A 20,367-nucleotide genomic window follows, 5' to 3' on the forward strand; every position below is an offset into this window, starting at 1 on the left:
CACCCTAAGGGGGGTGGGGGAAAGGGGGGCCCGTTTAGCCATTTTTTTGTAAGATTCCCACAAATTCATTTAATACTTTAGAGCAGCTTAGAGATAACAACTAGTGGTAGCTCAATGGTAAAACTGCCTAGAGAGAGTACAAGACATCCCTCTCTGCTCTATTTGCTTTTGCTACAAATGTTTGAAACTACACCAGAAATGCCATCCAGCACGATCTAAAACCCTTTTAACTGACATTTTCTGAGAGGCCAGTGATGACACTGATTACAATTAAGGCACTATGACAAAAGCTTGCAAAATAAAAAAAATAAAAATAGAGAATGTAATAAGTAATGTGAGATTTTTAAAGCTGGTAAGACCAAGGCCTATTCTCATTTTCCTTTTCCCCCCCACTCTGACCCCCACATATACTCATCTGTAAAGTCTACTCAATGCTAGATCTTATTTGTCCTCTGCAAAAATAAATGCCATAATATGTTCACCTTCCTCTCACCCCATGCCAAGAAAAACAACAGAGTAGCCCAGCACATATTACCAGTCTTAATAATCCAGTGTCCCAGCAACAGAGAAATACATTTGGGAAGAAGATTTCAAATTCCAATGGATCTTTATTACAAAGAGGGAGAAGAAAAAGTTGAAAACTGAAGTTATTTTTAAACACTAATATTGCTTTACTGCATAAGCTTCAGGTAGATTGGGATCCCATTATTTACAAATCTAAAAGGCGGTTACTGTGGGTGTGTTTTAGCTACTAATCCCTATCTAATGGTACACTCCTCAGCAAGCTGCAGTTATCAATTTCCCTAAAAAGCACTTAGGGAAAGTTGACTATTATCAGTGTAGTTTTTACTCCAACAGCAAGTAGAAAGCTTCTCTTCAGTTATTTCATCTCTGAATGTTCCCCAATGGGGTACTCTTTTTGTGGGATCCCAGAAATTCAGACCTGGGTCTGGATTTGTTAACTGACCTGTTGCAAGGACAGACACAGAGGCCACAACACTTGTTGAGCTCTGTCAAGGTCTTTTCAGCTTCTCTCATGTCCTTGTTTATTTGGTCCATGCCTTCTTCTATCCGGCTTAGTTGTTCTAAAAAAAGTAGTTACAAAACATACAAAAGTTTGAGAGATTAGACCTTATTAGAGGGGAAGCTTTTATCCAAAGTGTTTTAACATCTAAGCTACAAATTAGATCTGTATATTCAAGCCACTCGTCCCCTAAAGGGACTTTTTGTAGCAAAAGCAAACAGTGGCATATGCGGCAATAGAATTTTTGATTATACGTTTCCAGCAATCCTAAATTAAAAGTCCCCCCAGTGTAATAGTGATGTTGTCTGGATGTTTTAGATGTTATTAGCTGCTTTTAAAGTAAAGAAACATTATTTTGTCAGGGGGATGGGACGGGAGGTTCAATAGCACAGTTAATTGCACAGCTTGCAAACTCTGGTGACATGAACCAGACCCTAAACCTTAAATACTGTAATTGCACAAACATAGGAACATCTGACGAGTGAAGTAACCTCATTTCTATACCAAAATGAGTTACTGAGGCCAAAGACTGATAAATTAGGACACCAAACATAAGCACAGATATTACTGCAGACCATTAAGACTTAATATTCACAACTCTGCTTTGCACACAGGTAGAATTCACCTCCTTGTTCATCCAGCCTGGTGATAGTCTTGATTCCTGCATCCTGGGACTGTAAAGAGAAAAGGAGGTTTGCAGAAATAACACTGCTTTCAGTATACCAGCACACAGTCAAAGGCCCTAGTGCTAACTAGAGTAACACCTGCCCTGAACTACAATATTGGAATAATGGAAGCTTGCCATGCAGACCACCACTAAGGGCAAGTCTACACTACTGCATTGTAGCGCGTCTGGTGAAGATGCGCTATGTCGATGGGAGAGCGCTCTCCCATCGGCATAATTACTCCACTTCCCTGAGAGGCGGAAGCGATGTTGGCGGGAGAGCGTCTCCGACTCACATAAAACGGTGTCCACACTGGCGCTAAGTCGATGTAACTTACATCACCCAGGGGGTGTCGTTTTCACACCCCTGAGCAATGAAAGTTACATCAACTTAAGTGGTAGTGCAGACCAGCCCTTAGTGTCACATGATAGGATAGTGTAAAAAAAGTGACTACATAGTGACAATACTGCAGTTCTGGTTGAAATGGCACTTCTATTAATATCCTTTTTAGAAATGTACAGTGTTCTGAGAGTCTTTTTTGGACTGACAATTTTGCTTAGTCTCAGTGCAGAAGCAATTAAAGGTAGGTAGAAATCCCTTTTATCTAAACAGGGAAAGGTATTTCAAGTGATTTGCTGTACTCAGATATTCAAACGGATCAAACTTGGCATGGACAAATCAATGAGAAATCAATTCCCAACCTCACCACCTACGTCACTGCCCAGTAGATAAGACCTTCACATAGGATGGCCAGAGTAGGCAGCGAAAGTGGTAGGACTTCCTCCTGGAGGAAGCCTTATGAGCCCAGTCTCTGGACCCTACACCAGATCAGCCACTTGCCCTTTGAAGTAACAAAGTAGCCTACATTCAATTTTAGGCCAGTCAAAGTCAACAGCAGCTCTGGCACTGGGGAAATCAATCCCAAAGCTCAGTCAGGGCTGAAGTGTTCAGGTTTTCAAATGGGCACTGAGGCCACATCAGTAGAGAGACCCCTGAGTCAGACTATTGAGCCTACAAAGGCAAAACTTTCTGGTCCAATGCAGATTTTCTCTAAGGATCCTTTAAAGTGTGGGGAGTTTAAAGGCGCTTGCAATTTCTCAAGTACTGAAGAAACCAGAATTAAGTATGTCACTACCACAGATTCCAGTATTGAAGAGCTTTGTTAAATTAGAATTAGCTGATGTGATACCCCATTAGTGCCAGGATCTTTCACAGTTCCTAAAATAGCATGTGCCACAGCACAAGGCAGTCAAACATACCCTCAATCAAATCTTCATTTTGAGGATGCATCTTTGCAATCTTCAGCTGTCCTTAACTCTAAGAGCCAGTAAAAGCTCAAGTCTTCAGTGTTATTAAGTCTTGGCATATTTCTCAGAAGAGAAAGAAATTTTACTATGAATCCAAGAAGAATGCACACGAGATGCCTCCCATGACAGCCTTTGCCAAGGATGCCTCTCGGTTTGCTGGTAATGCCAGTCCCCATCTAACTCCTGGCTCACTGACAGCAGTCAATGAGGATGAGAAGTCCCAAGGCAGCTCAGACCTTCCCTTTGGGCATGGAAACAAAGAAAAAGATATACATCTCACACCCGCCCCCCTACTCTTCAGGTAGTGTGGTTGGCTCCTGGTTACCAAGCAGTCATGGCTGGATACAAGTTTCAACTTTGGGAACTGATGTTCAGTTTCCTTGCGGCTTCAGATGGAATTACTATGGATTGCCAGATATTAGACTGTGAAACGTTATCCAGTTCCACTCTGTGTTGCTTCTATATGGTCTTGTATCCCAATAGTTACTTTGCCTTTTAACACTGGTCACAAGACACCAACTATTTCTGACCTGTCAGACAACATGGAAGTGCAGGAGATTCAGCTGCAACCTGGAAAGCTGTCTACACAACTGTGGCTCTCAGAAGAGGAAGAGTTTCTCTTTAGATAACCAATAATTTTTCTCCATATTCTGTATCCCTATAACTGGGTTATTTTTTAAAGCCCTAGTCTCCTCCATCTCTCAAGGTACACTAGTCTGCTATTTCACCTTATCTTCTGCCAGTAGACAGTTCTAGTGTTGCCAGTTATGACAGCATCAAAAAAACTGTCTGAACTTCTTTTTCAATTACTTTTGTTACAAATTACTATAACTGAAAGGTCAGAGAAAAATATTTCTATTTTTTTCCAGTTTGTTTACTTTGTACATTTGATAAAGTATAGTCAATTTATTCTGAGATTCTTTGACATCACTGCTTCACCAAGTTGGTGCATTTCCAAAGATTTAGCAAGCGCTCTCTTACCTCAATAGCCAGGCCAAGAATCCTCCTTGTGCTTTCCAAAGACTAGAAACAGAAGATTTAACATATTGATTCTCTTACAACAACATGTGCTTCACTAAGACCAGAAGTGGGCAAACTATGGCCTGCAGAGCCGTCCTGCCTGGCCCCTGAGCCCCTCCCCCGCTGTCCCCTCACCCCCACAGCTATGCCACCATGCGGCCAACACGGCTTGCACCCGCCCACCTCCAATAAGCCTGTCCTGCTGCTTTGAGTGGCATGGTAAGGGGGCAGTCGGTCTCAGGGGGCAGTCAGATGGCGCAGAGGTCAGGAGACAGGGGGGGTTGGATAGGGGGTGGGGTCCTGGGAGCTGGCGGACAGGGGGGGTTGGAGTCCCAGTGGGGTGGTTAGGGGCAAGGGGTCCTGGCAGTTTGCAGAGGCACAGCCTTCCCTATCTGGCCCTCCATATTGTTTTGCAACCCACATGTGGCCATCGGGCCAAAAAGTTTGCCCACCGCTGAATAAGACTCTCAAACACTAAGCGTTCAATATAATAAAATACCTAGTGCACAAAGTTTTAGTATCCTGGAAATAAGGGATAAGCAACTATCCACACATATATATCACAGAGCTACAATGATCTAGGATTCTTCTCCATTAGCCATTATTCATACACACTAAGGTCAACAAAATAAACTTGACACTTCAAGTGCTCCTCAGACACTAGGAAAAACTGCTCTGTGATATCTCAGGGACAATTACTATAGCTCAGCAAAGATCATAAAAAATACGAGCCTAACTTCAAGATCCTAAAATGTGTGTTTAAGCACCTCCCTGATTTTAAGAGGGTAAGCACCCCACAGATTTCATTGGTCTCTATGGAAGTTGTAGGTGCTCAGCACTTTCAAAAAAGTCAGGCAAGTGGCACTTTAGGAGTGAAATTTCAGGCTCCTATTTAAAAAAAAAACAAAACAAAACAAAAAATACTTGGCCCCAGCAGCTACAAGTTGAAAGCCAAGTGAAGATACAGAAGTTCGGGATATTCAACTTTGCCCTTGCAATCTTCTTCCTCAGCTCCCCATACCTTCCTATTCTCCACAAGTTTACACTGTGTTAGGATAACCTATATATTAGGATCCTGAATGAGCCTTGGAAAAAAGTTTACCTCATCAGTGACTTGGTGGGCCCTCAATTGAATTTCTTCAGGTGACAGTTCAGTCATGATGAGATGTTGCTTTAAAAGGAGTTGATCAAAAGGAAGTAAGGTCTAGTCTCCTGTAAAAATCGAAACAGAACATTAACCCATAATAAAAAGTTCTGGAGATGGTTTGCATTGGTCTGTAGAGACTGCTACAAATGACACTTCAACTGAAAAGATGATTGGAAGGCAACACACTGAGCTCAAAGAGTATAAAAGCATGCCTACTTCCTTCTGCAGAGTACAATGCTTGTATAATACTAGGGGTTATTTAACAGAGCTATTCACCTATGTGTTACAAAACTGAGGTACGAGTGAAAAAACTCATGAACTAACCAGTAAATAAAGTATTTTAAGTTGGTTCTCTTTCTGCTATTGTTAAATCCCTGTCCTAGAAAGGATATTTACATTTCATGGGAAATTCTAGCTACTGGTCATTTCCTGAGTTCTTCCTAGACCGGAAAGTCTTAAAGTAAAAAAACCTCACAAACAAGAACAGAAATCCAACTGATGATTTTGGAGTCAGGGAAAATGCTAACCATTGTGCCCAGTAGTCTGAAAGTACAAATTGCAGGTATCACTTTTCAGCATGAGGTGTGTAATGTACTTGAAAATAATGTTTAGTTATATACACAGCATCCAAGTATACACTGTTTCTATTCTGAGATAGCATTTCCTGGAGTCAACTGAAAACTCAACTCCTTTCAGTTACAATAGGTGTTAGAAACTAACCCGGTATAAGCTTTCTTGAGACACTGTCTGCACAGCACCAGATTGGTTTTTAATCTAAGATTTGCACCACTCACATGACCATTCTGGTAGCTGAATTTGCAATGGTCTGAGCTGACCATTTAATCACTGCATTTTATACTTTTGTACACTGGCTCTCTCAACAATCTCTTCATCAAAAGTTTAGTAAAGCTCTGTTCTGGTTCTGAATTTGGACTGCTTTTCAAGATGGTCAATTTGAACTTATGTAATGGCAGAAAAAAATGGAAGAGAAGCTGCAGAATATTTTTCTTCATAAGAGATTAGTCAAAAGAAAAGGCTATTTGTCCAACAAGATTGTCCTTTTGTAAGTTAATATTAGTTCCATTTGACTCCATTTTCATCCTGCCTCTATAGCAGGGATGGGCAAACTGTGGCTCAGGGGCCACATCTGGCCCTTCAGATATTTTAATCCCGTCCTCAAGCTCCAGCCAGGGAGCAGGGTCTGGGGCTCTCCCCGCTCCAGCTGGGGATTGGGGGCTTGCATGGCTCCTAGAAGCAGCGGCATGCCTCCCTCCAGCTCCTAAGCTAAGGCACAGCCAGACAGTTCTGCACGCTGCCCTGTCCGTAAGCACCGCCCCCGCAGCTCCCATTGGCCAGGAACTACGGCCAATGGCAGTTGCAGGGGCGGTGCCTGCGGATGGGGCATCATCCGGAGCTGCCTGACTGTGCCTCCACATAGGAGCTGGGGGGAAGGGGGGGGGCGTGCCACTGTTTCTGGGAGCTGCTTGAGGAAAGCACCACCTGGAGACTGCACCCCCCAACTTGCTGCCCAGCCCCTATCCCCCCCTCCTTCCCTCCAAATCCTTTGGGCCCAGACTGGAGCACCCTCCTGCACCCCAAACCCTCATCCCCACCCTCACCCCAGAGTCCACAATCTCAGCTGGAGCTCTCACCCCCCCGAACCCTACCCCCTGCCCCAGCCCGGACCCCCCTCCCACACACTCAATTCTTGATTTCTGGCCCCACCACAGAGCCTGCACCCCCAGCCAGAGCTCTTACCCCCTCACACAACCCAAACCCCAGTTTTATGAGCATTCATGGCCTGCCATACAATTTCAGTACCCAGATGTGGCTAAAATGTTGGGCTAAAATGTTTGCCCACCCCTGCTCTCTAGCATTGATTTTAATTGAGTAACAGGAAGAGCTTTATAGTCCAGATTGCTGTAACTGTAGGGCAGTGGCTCTCAACCTTTCCAGACTACTGTACCCCTTTCAGGAGTCTGATTTGTCTTATGTACCCCCAAATTTCACCTCATTTAAAAAGTACTTACTTACAAAGTCAGACATAAAAAAAAGAAGTGTCACAGCACACGGACTGAAAAATTGCTTAAATTTCTCATTTTTGCCATACAATTATAAATCAATTGGAATATAAATATTGTATTTACATTTCAGTGCATAGTATATAGAGCAGTATGAACAAGTCATTGTCTGTATGAAATTTTAGTTTGTACAGACTTCACTAGTGCTTTTTATGTAGTGTGTTGTAAAATTAGGTAAATATCTACATGATTTGATGTACCCCCTGGAAGACCTTTGCATACTCCCAGAGGTATGCATACCACTTTTAGAGAACCACAGCTGTTGGGTAATGGCCAACGTTAATTACTGTGAATAACTTCCAAGATTTCTGCTTGTGAACTAAATGTACTACAATGAGCAATATTCTCTACAGTTTGCATGAATTAGATTTACTTTATGAAGAATATTAATTGCCTCATGCTAAGAAGGATCTTGAGCATTTGGAAAGCTTTGCTTATGAAAAGGGCCTGGTACCACCTCCCTCACCACAAAGCCCTCAGCATCTAGACTCAATGAAGCTGGTCTAGCTGGAGAAAGTCAGTGTTTTTGATAAATCCAAGGCACTTCATTTTTAAGAACCTGATCATACTGCCACTAAAGCACTTCTACCTCCAGCCTAAGGAGAGGTCTTTTATACATGATCGATAGATCAGAAAGCAACGGGTTAAGGAAAAGGAGAGAAGGGAAGGAAGAGTGGGCACAACAACCTTAGCACTTCAATATATCAAATAAAATGGCTCTTTAAGGACACACGTTATATAAAAGGTTAAGAGTAAATTAAAAGTTGTTCCATGGATCCATAAAAATAAAGGCTTGAGCTGAGGTTGCTAAATCATCCTAACCTCATGCTTTTGTGCCTTGGTGTTGCAGTATGTGATACACGACAATACCATTTGGAGACTGAAAAGCAATCCCTTATATGGATTTAAAGATGTGGCAACCCCCAGTCAGAACTTCATTGAAGGTTCTGGTCAGACTAGTAACCTGAAAGTTATTCCTCTCCATCCACTGCTCTATTTATCATGCTTAAGAAACTGGTTTCAGTTTATAAAATTGTGAAATAGTCATAATGTATCAATACCAGAAAAAGCCAAGAAGAACATTGGATACTAGACAATGGTTTGAAAGTATCAGCCTTCTAGCACCTTTTTGACAATCTTTGTTTCCTCTTTCAGCCAGAACAATTGAGAAATGACTTTGTTTACAGCTTTCCTCGGTGCTGTCTTGACACTGAAGCACCAAGTTCCTCAATATTAACCTACAGTATCTACATGCAGTATTTTTAGACAGAATGCAAAAATGCATGTATGTGCACTGGCTAACTAATATTCCACAGTAAAAACAAAGAATTTAAAACTGAGCCAGCATAAATCTGAAACCAAGAACACCCAATTTGAAGTCATCTGCAGAAGATACTGTTTTTCTACTCTGTAAAGGAAACATCCATGACCTCTGAAAAAGAATTAAACATTGTACTAAAACTGGGGGAATTTTTCTTTTCCATCAATAGTAAATTTGCTAGCAATGCATTTTTTCAAGGCACCACAACTACACACAAATTTGGGTCGAATTCTGTTAAGTTTTAGCAAAACAAATTTGAAAAAAATTAAGATATTCTATTTCAACCATTTTGAAACAAACTGTTTCAGCATTTCATTTTGAAATGGTGTTTCATTTAGAAATTTAGCTAAATTTGAAAACAGAAACGGTGAATACTTGAAAAGTACCCAAACAAAAAATGAAAAAAGTTTCAATTAAATGAGACATTTTTGTTTTACCAAAAATGGAAGGGGGGGGGGGGAGACGGGAGTGCATTTTCCTTTTTGGCAAGAAAAGCTGAAGAGAGTCAGTTTTAGTTCAAACTGACACTTTTTCCCCCACGGGATTTTTTGGTTCGGTCCCTGAACTGAAAAAAATCAAAATTATTCACTCAGCTTTTATACCCTTACCAGCCAAGTTGCTTCCAGAATTCCTTAGAATCTGAGGTGTTCTTATGTTGAGTATTATCTCATGTAATTATTCAGAGAGAATTCCCACAGCAAGGTTGTTTTAGCCCAAGAAAAACTAATCCCACATAGCAATTTTTTCACATTATGACTAATGGACTTTTTTTGTTAAGAAGTCTTCTACAGTGCACAGATATTGGAGTTTCACTTAAAGCATAAGAAAGTCACAAGGTTACAATGCCTCGTTTTCACGTCAATTTTCACCCACACAACTCCAGGCACGTCATTTTTACCATAAGAGAGAACCCCAAAAGGCACGTACTAACTGGTGAGAGGAAGTAGTACTGCTGGCTGCAGGTCCTTTCCAGTCACGGCTAAATGAAACAGTAAACAAAATTAAGGATCTTTACACCTTTGTTTTTCTAAGGCTGAAAGGCATTTCCCCCCCTCCTTTCCTCTTGAAGCCAACCTAGCCATGTGCTAGTTCCTAAACATTACCATTACAGTGAACTAGAACAGGAGTACACAAACGTTAGTTCCTTAGACAGCCTTATAATGAAGTACATTTTAAGGGAAGCTTCACAAGAAGCTAGTCTATGAATTCAATCAGTTTAGATTATGTTCATCGTCTCTTTAAAGCTATCATCGTTTTACTTGGTGTACAAGATCATCCCTGACAAATTCCATCACAGATGGATGTGGGGAATAAGACTATGTCCCAACAGTAACACTGGAGAGAATACAGTTTTGACAGATACTGAAAACAGAAGAGAAAGAGTATTACCCAGAAAGCTATATAGGAAGAGTTTCCTCATCATACATCACATTTTGTGGAATTCATGTTTCTACTCCCAATCTCTTCCTTCCCCGACCTTCCCCCACCAAAAAAAAAAAAAAAAAAAGAATAGGAGACTATACAGAATCTCAACTGATTTATTTTTAAAGTGTTAAATGCTCATTTTGTCAACCACAAATCTCATCAGGGCAGGCAATATGTAGCTGGTACTTTCCTTATTGTTTAAGGACCCCATATCTTGGTTGGCACAAGGTAGACCACCACTCCAAGGGGGCAAGTTTGGCTCTCTTACAATAAGGGACAAACTGAAATGCATTAACAGAACACTAACTTATACGTGAGAGGTTTCAGAGTAACAGCCGTGTTAGTCTGTATTCGCAAAAAGAAAAGGAGGACTTGTGGCACCTTAGAGACTAACCAATTTATTAGAGCATAAGCTTTCGTGAGCTACAGCTCACTTCCTCAGATGCATATCGTGGAAACTGCAGCAGGCTTTATATATACACAGAGAATATGAAACAATACCTATTCCCACCCCACTGTCCCGCTGGTAATAGCTTATCTAAAGTGATTTCCAGCACAAATCCAGGTTTTCTCACCCTCCACCCCCCCACACAAATTCACTCTCCTTTCATATTCTCTGTGTATATATAAAGCCTGCTGCAGTTTCCACGATATGCATCTGAGGAAGTGAGCTGTAGCTCACGAAAGCTTATGCTCTAATAAATTGGTTAGTCTCTAAGGTGCCACAAGTCCTCCTTTTCTTTATACGTGAGAGTTTGCTTTTACTTAACTTCTGTTACACAGTCCTAGTAAGGCTCCCTCTGCTAGGGCCGATCAGGCTGCTGTGTTGTGTCCTATCACACTGGGCCCCACATTCTCTTAAGCTTCTGTTGGTCTGAGTAAGCTGTAGCATAGTCTTTCCTTGGCATCTCTGGCAAACTTCTGGTCACAGGTTCTGCCTGTTCTCTCCTCACAGAAATGGTTCTTGTGACCCACCTGCCTTAGACCACCCTAGGACCAATGCTAACCCAGAGTCCCCAGCAGCCTAAACACACCCTTTCCCAGAGCTCCAGCCTTGTAGGTGCTCAGAGTTTACAGTCCACCTCTTCAGGGACACCTGACAATGAAAGCAAACAGACAGTTTATGCCAGTTTACTTAATTTGTTTGGTTAGCCAAGCAGTTAACTGATCTTGCTGATGTCCAATATTAATCTATTTTCTGAGCCGCTTATCTTACAGTTCCCACACACAACGTAATCATTGCAAAAAGGGAAGCAGAAACACTAGACATCCCTTTGTTGCACAGTATCTCACTGCCAACCCAAACCCACTGTTTCTCAGAAAACAATGAAAATTAGAATTATTAATCCTTATGAAATCAGGCAAGTTTCCCTATACCCATACGCAGATCAGGTGGAAACATTTAAGCAAAAAGTAAGATTTTCCTAGGAATTCATTTAACGCCATCGTAAAAGGTAAGTAGTAAAGCTTTTTACTTACAGGATAAATAGATCAATTAAGTCTGGTACTGGTAACTGTTGAAGCCATCACTAAGGGTACCTCGACACTGCACACTCCTTACGGCATCAAGCAGAGTGCATACACTGCATGCCCCCAGCATTGGTATAAATAGAGTAGACAGCGAGGTACTGCTTAGGTGACTAAGACATGCCTGAACCCAGTGCCTATGGACCCTACATGGCTCCCGACACACCCAAGTAGTGCCTTCCAGTCTACACTGCTATTTTTAGCAGTGTAGTGCCCAGCTGCTCGAGCCTTTCCCCTCCACAGGGAAAGGCTCCTGCAGTGGGAGGCAGCAGGCAAAGGCTCTGACAGCTCCCTGCTTCCAGAGCATTTCCTAGCCACAGGGAGCTGCTAGAACAGGGGTGGGCAAACTTTTGGCCCAAGGGCCACATCTGGGTGGGGAAATTGTATGCAGGGCCATGAATGTTGGGCTGGGGTAAGGGGTTGGAGTGTGGAAAAAAGAGTGTGGGAGGGGGTTCTGTGTGCAGGAAGGGGCTAAGGGCAAGGGGGGCATGGTACGGGGCTCAAGGCAGGGTGGCAGGAAGGATTAGGGGTGCAGGCTCCGGCCCGGCACCGCTTACCTCAAGTGGCTCCAGGGTGGCAGCGGCACACAGCTAGGGCTAAGGCAGGCTCCCTCCCCGCCCTGGCCTCGCGCCGCTCCTGGAAGTGCCCAGGATGTCCGGCAGTGGCTCCTGGGGGTGGGGTAGGGCAGGGCAGGCGGCTCCACTGCGTGCTGCCCTCGCCTGTGGCTATCACCCCAGAAGCTCCCATTGGCCATGGTTCCCTGCCAATAGGAGCTGCGGGGGGGGGGGGGGGGAGGGGGGAGGAGGAGGGCAGTGCCTGCTGGCAAGGACAGCGCATGAAGCGCTCTGCAGCCCCAGGGACGTGGTGCCGGCCGCAGGGAACCTGCCTTAGACCCGCTGTGCCACCAGGCTGGCAATCCCGTGGGCTGGACTGAAAGCCCTGACAGGCTGGATCCAGCCTGCAGGCCATAGTTTACCCTCCCTTGTGCAAGAACCTTTCCGTGCTGCTTCCCTCTGCTGGAGCCTTTCACTGAGATGTGTAGCACGCAGCTTGCTTTTGACTGCTGTGCATAGCTACATATACCCTACATGCTGCCACCAGTGAGGTGCAGCACAGATGTAGCTGGAGGGGCCGGGGGGGGCGGGAGTTGCAGGACACTGCTTTAAATATTAGCAATGGCATCAATTGAAGGAGTAATGTCAGGACTTGGTATCAACTTTACTGCTACCCTGCAAAGAAGATGGCTCCCTTGTAAAGGGTCAGTGCCAAGTTGATGGGAGACACCATCATCACATGGCCTGCAAATCATAATGGCCACACCCTCTCCCTGGACATAGTAAAACAAGTTCTATTTACAGTATGAAGGTTCCAAATTTGATCACAAGTTTTATTCAACAGTTGTCTTTGGCGTACAGTAGAACCTCAGAGTAACAGACACCTCGGGAATGGAGCTTATTCGTAACTCTAACAGAGACAAACACCTACAAGATCTCTGTCAAGCTTTCTTACAACTACAATACCCACCTGCAGAAGTAAAGAAACAGATTGATAGAGCCAGAAGAGTTCCCAGAAGTTACCTACTACAGGACAGGCCTAAGAAAGAAAATAACAGAACGCCGCTAGCCGTCACCTTCAGCCCCCAATTAAATCCCCTCCAACGCATTATTAAGGATCTACAACCTATCCTAAAGGATGACCCAACACTCTCACAAATCTTGGGAGACAGGCCAGTCCTTGCCTACAGACAGCCCCGCAACCTGAAGCAAATACTCACCAACAACCACATACCACACAACAGAACCACTAACCCAGGAACTTATCCTTGCAACAAAGCCCGTTGCCAATTGTGCCCACATATCTACTCAGGGGACACCATCACAGGGCCTAATAACATCAGCCACACTATCAGAGGCTCGTTCACCTGCACATCCACCAATGTGATATATGCCATCATGTGCCAGCAATGCCCCTCTGCCATGTACATTGGTCAAACTGGACGGTCTCTACGTAAAAGAATAAATGGACACAAATCAGATGTCAAGAATTATAACATTCATAAACCAGTCGGAGAACACTTCAATCTCTCTGGTCACGCAATCACAGACATGAAGGTCGCTATCTTAAAACAAAAAAACTTCAAATCCAGACTCCAGCGAGAAACTGCTGAATTGGAATTCATTTGCAAATTGGATACTATTAATTTAGGCTTAAATAGAGACTGGGAGTGGCTAAGTCATTATGCAAGGTAGCCTGTTTCCTCTTGTTTTTTCCTACCCCCCCCCCCAGATGTTCTGGTTTAACTTGGATTTAAACTTGAAGAGTGGTCAGTTTGGATGAGCTATTACCAGCAGGAGAGTGAGTTTGTGTGTGTATGGGGGTGGGGGGGATGTGAGAAAACCTGGATTTGTGCAGGAAATAGCCCAACTTGATTGTCATGCACATTGTGTAAAGAGTTGTCACTTTGGATGGGCTATCACCAGCAGGAGAGTGAATTTGTGGGGGGCGGTGGAGGGTGAGAAAACCTGGATTTGTGCTGGAAATGGCCCACCTGATGATCACTTTAGATAAGCTATTACCAGCAGGACAGTGGGGTGGGAGGAGGTATTGTTTCATATTCTCTGTGTATATATAAAGCCTGCTGCAGTTTCCACGATATGCATCTGAGGAAGTGAGCTGTAGCTCACGAAAGCTTATGCTCAAATAAATTGGTTAGTCTCTAAGGTGCCACAAGTACTCCTTTTCTTTTTTCTAAAATGTTTGTAACTCTCAACAAGATGTTATGAGATGCTCCCCAGGGCGGACTGCTCAGAGTGGGAGCTCACAGCTATGCCCGTGAACATCAGTATCTTCACCACCTACCTGTAAGTGGTTGCCCAGCAAATGGGAGTGTGCACAGGCAGCTGGTTCCAGCCCCTGGCTACAAGCGTGATGAATAAGACACCCTGGGACACTGTAGAGTCAGTGGTACATGGTGCAGGCTGTGGCCCTTTAAAACTGAGCTGCTCCTCCAGAGTGCAGCGTGCAGGCAGGAGCTTGGGCTCCAGCAGCAAACACTCCAGGCCAGGTTCCAGCAGGAACTCGGGAAGTTTCTTTCCTGGAGGGGGCAGGAAAGAAACTGTGCTTGTAGCTTACAGGAAAGCTGCAGATCCCAGCACTGCTCCTGCTCTGCCTTCTTGGGGGCTCATAGCTATGCCAGTGAAACTCAGCAACTTCACCCCCTACCTGTAAGTGGTGCTTCCCACATGGCAAATAGGTGGTGGGGTGGGATCAGGCAGCCCCGATGTGCCTACCTTTAAGATGCAGTACAGGCACAGTATAGTAGGTTGTTTTTTGGTCTCTGCTGCTGCCTGATTGCTTACTTCCAGTTCCACATGGTGTCTGGTTGACCAGTCAGTCCATAACTCTGGTGTTCATATCTTTGAGGTTCTACTGTAGTACCAGTTTCATACTTGTCAAATAGGTGACCTTCACCAGCAAAATGACAGGAGTTAATATATAGCACCATATTTCCATGTAGCTATTCAGAGGTCACATGGCTGTAAGCCAAAGCACAAGAAGCCAAGAAGAACTTAAGGTCTGTAAGTCAAATAAAATAGAACTTAGGTAAGTAACAGCTTCTAGGCCTCCGACAACCCTGTTTAAAACAACTGGGTAAAACCAATACCTCTATGAAAGCTAGATACTGCATCTAGTCTGAGCTTTTTATTATATAAAGTTTGCTTTAAAAAGTGGACATCTAAGCAGTGATGTTGAAAAAAAGTTTGGCTTTCCACAAACTTGTCAAAAATAAAATCTGAAACAAATTTGGAACAAAAGTATATTGCTTTGAGTAAAGACAAGCTTATGAATTTTAGAAAGGCATCCACACTTTTGCCATGATTTAGAACGCTAGTGTCTAGCAACTTTTGACTTCTACTGTTAGTGAAAACAAATTGAGTTTTCTTCTATGCACCCATTCCAAAGGAAATTGACTGATGTGAATTAACTAAATATTACAGCCATCTTGGGATCACTGCTCATGGTAACCATACAAAGATGCAGAAACCCTGTCTGATGTAGAAGTTTTTAATTTACATTAAACCTGCAATACATGGCTGTGCATCTTGCCAAGGCCACTCATGTCTGAACCATGCACTCAAGCCAGTCTGAAGGAGGAAACAGGAGGTGTATGAAAAGCATTCCCTGGGGTCCACCAGTCTTAGTGGCAGACCAGCAAGGGAAAAAGGGTGGGGAGAGAAACAGGGCCTTCAATCCTGCATTCCCAGTTGGGATGGTCTAGAAGACTCAGTCTATCTTTGAGCTTTCTGACACAGAAGCTCCTAACCCTGGTCAGTAGGAGAGGCATGTGGACTTGTTCCACCTTCAGCAACTTCATGGATTCACTTAATTCAGGGGTCCTTCAGGTAAGGTGAGAGGTTAATGGCTCGATCCAGCCCTTAGAGAAGTAGCTTAATTTTAGGGAAATTGGAGGGAAGATATAACTTTTTTGATATCTTTTTTATATCAATCCAAACTGTGAAAAAAATTTAGGCTCAGATCCACAGTCCATGCACCAATTCCGACACTGTCCAATACTGGAGAATTGTTACATGTATCTGTGTCATTTTAAATGTGGGGTTTATTTGCTTTTTTCTGAGGTTCTCTTGAATTTCAAGGGGCAGTGTCCAAGGGCTAACAATAGAGCGTCCATTAAACCTTGATGGTCTTCTTTTCAAATAGACCACTAAGAAACATACCCAACTGTATGATGCAGTTTCAACATAAGGGGATTATGGATTGAACTCCAAGCCCTAGCATAGACTCGGACTCTAAGGTCAGAAGGGACTATCATGATAATCTAATCTGACCTCCAGCACATTGCAGGCCACAGAACTACATCCACCCACTCCTGTAATGGACCCCCTAACCTCTGACTGAGTTACTGAAGTCCTCAACTCTTGATTTAAAGACTTCAAGTTACAAAGAATCCACCATTTACACTAGTTTACACCTTCAAGTGATCCCTACTTAAATGCAGCAGAGGAAGACAAAAAACTCCCAAGGTATCTGCCAATATGACCTGGGGGAAAATTCCTTCCTAACCCCAAATATGGTGATCAGTTAGACCCTGAGCATATGGGCAAGACCCACCAGCCGAACACCTGGGAAATAAGTCTCTATAGTAACTCAGAGCTCTCCCCATCCAGTGTCCCATCACCAGCCACTGGAGATATTTGCTGCTAGCAGTTGCAGATCAGCTACATGCCATTATAGGCAGTCTCATCATAAACTTATCAAGCTCAGTCTTGAAGCCAGTTAGGTTTTTTTGCCCTCACTGCTCCACTCCCCTTGGAAAGCTGTTTTGGAACCTCACTCCTTTAATGGTTAGAAACCTTCATCTAATTCAAGCCTAAACTTGTTGATGGCCAGTTTATATCCATTTGTTCTTGTGTCCACACTGGTGCTTAACTTAAATTCCTCTCCCTCCCTGCTATTTATTCCTCTGATGTATTTAGAGAGAGCAATAATATCTCCCCATAGCCTTCTTTCAGTTAAGCTAAACAATCCAAGCTCTTTGAGTCTCCTCTTATTCCTTGGCTCATCCTAGTAGCCCTTCTCTGCACATTTTTTATACAAAGAAAGGTATTTCTACCAAAAACAAAACAAAACAACCTATTTATTCCTCCATAAAGAAAGAGATTTCAGCTGTCCTCACTCGAAAATATTAGCCACAGATACTTTAACATAGCAGTTTAAATTAGAAAAAAAAGTCAATATTTGAAGAGTAACTCCCTGAAAACAAAATCCAACTCTCCACAGGGCAAACAGAACATGAATGGAAAGTAATGTATTACCATCAGCAGCTATGGTAAATTTTATGACCTACAAAAAATGTAAAAAAAGACTGAATTCTAGTGTCAAGATATTCAAAAAACAAGAAGTTCTAAACATGTAACTAAACAGAAAACACTGTTCACTCATTTCAGCAACAGTTCTCACTTTCTAACAGACATTATCTTGTAGACACATCCCCCTCAAACTCTTGTCACAAGCCTTCCCTGAAGCAAATGGTGTTTGCTGAGACAACAAGTAATCTTAAACCAGTGAAGCCAAGAAAGATGAGAAATTTCCTTGACTGCAATAAATATGGTACTTTAGTTATTATTCTGTCTCCCATGTGTAGATCTTTACATTAATAGATCTTCCATCATTGCCTGTAACTTCCACTACTCTAAGTTATCCAGGTCACTGGCATTTGGTGCTTATCTCCTGTATATTTCCAACCACTTCAATATTTGTGTCAACTGTAAATTTTATCATAGTTAAATTTATCCAGGGATACATCTAACAATGATCACTCGAGCCTCTAACATAAGCAACTCTGATCACCTACAGGTATTCCGTAGTGGATTTCAAGCTGTGGTCTGCAACAGGGAGTTTGTATAGTCCTCCTGAATTACATAATGAATCTAGAACAACTAAAAACAACCTCACAATTAAAGATTTCCATACTTAAGAAAAAATGTTGCTAAGGGTAGGTGCGTTAAGATTTAAATTGGACTGTCAAAGATGACAGTTCAATCAACTTATGAGTCCCCTTCATCCTCTAGCCAAGTCCCTTCTCTCCCCAGACATGCCTCTCACACTATCCCCTCCCTCCCAGAAATGTCCCCCTCCACCATACCATTTGCCCTCCCTCCAGTTCTGCTATTGCTCAGCTAATACAGCTTCACAAATTCTTCCTTCCTCACCAGTATCAGAGAACAAGCTATGCCTTGATGCTTGTTCCCCAAATCAGATAAAGGGCTTTTCATGGCAGATAAGAGTTCCCCCTTTTTTCTTGAGTGTAACCAATAAAGGGGTGAGGGAAAAGAAAATGAAGTTATCTGTCAGCCAAGGAGGATAGTTACTGCTGGAGTACAGAGAATGATGACAAAGCCAGGGTCTTACTACATCTTATGATTCTAACATTGCATGTTTGCCTTGTACAATAACTGTCCTTTTGGGGAGAGGCGAGAGGAAAAATTGATATCCAATTTGTGAACGAAACTGGAAGAATCTCAGACTGATTCAGCAGTAAGAAACTCCACACCCAACATCTGGCTATGGAATACTTTCATCTCTAATTTTCCCACTTCAGACTTCCAGGTTATTAGTAATCAGAAGTTGTTAGCCTCTAATGTCTGTTCAGTGGTCTGTGCTGGTGATTGTCACATTCCTAGGGAAAAAGAAAAAAAGTATATTTGGCACTGTAAGAAAAAAGACTAAACAAACATGAAGACTCACCTCAAGAGCTAATTTGCACTGCTTACATTTGAAGAACATTGGCAGGGCAGCATGAGGAAAACACTGCACACTAATTTTTATACTTTCTGCAACTCACATGGTTACTTTGGTTTTATTTTGCTTTTAAAATAGACTATGCAACACTGATCTGATGAGCCCCACCTGGGGCATCCTCCTGCAGCAGACCATAGCACAATCGTCAGGCCTGTCTCAGTTTCTCCATGAAATCCACCTGCACAAAGGAATATTATATTTCGGTGCAAATTCAAACCCTATATTCATATGGAGTGTCTCAGTTCACTTATCACTCATAGTAAAAACAGCTCCTCTCAAATCCCCACAGACAGACAAGATTACAACACAGTAGCTCTTCAAACCCTTTCAAAGGTCACCATTCACAGGTCACCCACCCGTCAAAGTTCTTTTAGCCCCTTTCCAGGGCCCTACTCTCCAGGCTGCCTGAGAGCTCCAAGAGTCACTCCTCTCCTGAAGTCTTCTCTCATTGCCCCAAGTCAAGTTCCCTGCCACAGAACTCTCCACAGTATTGCACTCAAGTCAGGCCTCCAGACCCGAGTGCTCCTGCTGCTCAGGGAACATCCCTCCAGACTCGCCCCTTGTTCTGGGCTCAGCTTCCTGCAGCAAGGGGACTTCCCATAGTGTTCCATTCACCAAGGTGTCCCTGCCTGCAAGTCCTACATCTACCCTTGAGCATCAACCCTCTTGTTTTGGAATCAGCTTCTCCTACCTAGGCTGGTTCTTCCCCTCCTTCCTGGGGGCCTCTAAACAAGCTCTCCTCTAACACAGCAAGGGTTCCCCAGCTCTGGCCAGTACCCACTATCGACTTTTTGCTCTTCCCAATGCTCTCTGTACCAGCTCTCTCCCCTCTGCTCTTTCTCCTCCTTAGGCAGCTGTGGCCACAACCAATGCTATGGAGATTTAAAAAAAATATATATTTTAAATAAAGTAGTTTTAATTCCTCTAATGTTAGGAAATCTAAGATTATTTCTCTTAGACAGTTTTGTACTTCCTCCACTCCATTTTTGGCAGGTACTTATTTTGAGCCCTGTGGATCTCTCTACACTACAATAAGACACGCTGCGAGGGTTCCAGAGCCAGGCTCCAGCTCAAGCCCAGACATCTACACTGCAATTTTATAGCCCTGCAGCAGCCGGAGCCAAAGACAGGTGACATGGGCCAGCCATGGATGTTTTATTGCAGTGTACACATATCCTGTATTTTCTAAAAGCACGAGAGTATTTCCTTGTTTGTGTACTTCTGTAGTTATCAGCAGGACCCATCTCAGCTCTAGGAAGCACTCTTGTTGTTCTCCATCTATTTTTAGTATCATATTGAATGCGATTCAGGTGCTAAGAACACTAGTACCCCAATGATCAGGAAGAGATCCCAACACAAACTCTTAAAGTTCTCTCCACTTCCTTCTACTTTACAGGCACTCACAAAAATCATTTTGACTTTAATAGATACCAAATGTTGTACTCGCTCTAATCTTATTCTTTAATCCAACAGGATTGCTGGAGATATTTGCTTTGTAACATCCAACCAGTTTCCTTACTTTTTCAACTG

The 20,367-nt window shown here is 43.1% G+C and overlaps 2 protein-coding genes across 5 annotated transcripts in view; one reads left to right on the top strand and one right to left on the bottom strand.

The window, feature by feature from the left end:
- Nucleotides 1–20,367, top strand: part of LRRC57 (leucine rich repeat containing 57) — a 49,425-nt gene that overhangs the window by 26,639 nt on the left and 2,419 nt on the right. The window contains exon 7 of one of the 2 annotated variants that reach the window (XM_073348635.1): nucleotides 8,400–8,771. The exons of the other annotated variant lie outside the window; for it this stretch is intronic. Coding sequence (XP_073204736.1) covers nucleotides 8,400–8,412 — 13 coding nt within the window. The 3' untranslated portion in view covers nucleotides 8,413–8,771. Of the gene's footprint in view, nucleotides 1–8,399; nucleotides 8,772–20,367 lie in introns of those variants that run through there. 2 annotated transcript variants of the gene reach the window in all.
- SNAP23 (synaptosome associated protein 23) overlaps nucleotides 1–20,367 on the bottom strand; it is a 38,045-nt gene that overhangs the window by 11,211 nt on the left and 6,467 nt on the right. For all 3 annotated transcript variants that reach the window (XM_073348648.1, XM_073348645.1, XM_073348646.1), the window contains exons 2-5: nucleotides 5,119–5,228; nucleotides 3,978–4,019; nucleotides 1,650–1,698; nucleotides 968–1,085 (exon numbers count right to left, since the gene is read on the bottom strand). In XM_073348648.1, the coding sequence (XP_073204749.1) occupies nucleotides 968–1,085; nucleotides 1,650–1,698; nucleotides 3,978–4,019; nucleotides 5,119–5,175 (266 nt within the window). In that variant the 5' untranslated portion in view covers nucleotides 5,176–5,228. The remainder of the gene's footprint in view (nucleotides 1–967; nucleotides 1,086–1,649; nucleotides 1,699–3,977; nucleotides 4,020–5,118; nucleotides 5,229–20,367) is intronic.

This window comes from Lepidochelys kempii, chromosome 6, assembly GCF_965140265.1.
Source record: "Lepidochelys kempii isolate rLepKem1 chromosome 6, rLepKem1.hap2, whole genome shotgun sequence".
In the NCBI taxonomy this organism is placed as follows: Eukaryota; Metazoa; Chordata; order Testudines; family Cheloniidae; genus Lepidochelys; species Lepidochelys kempii.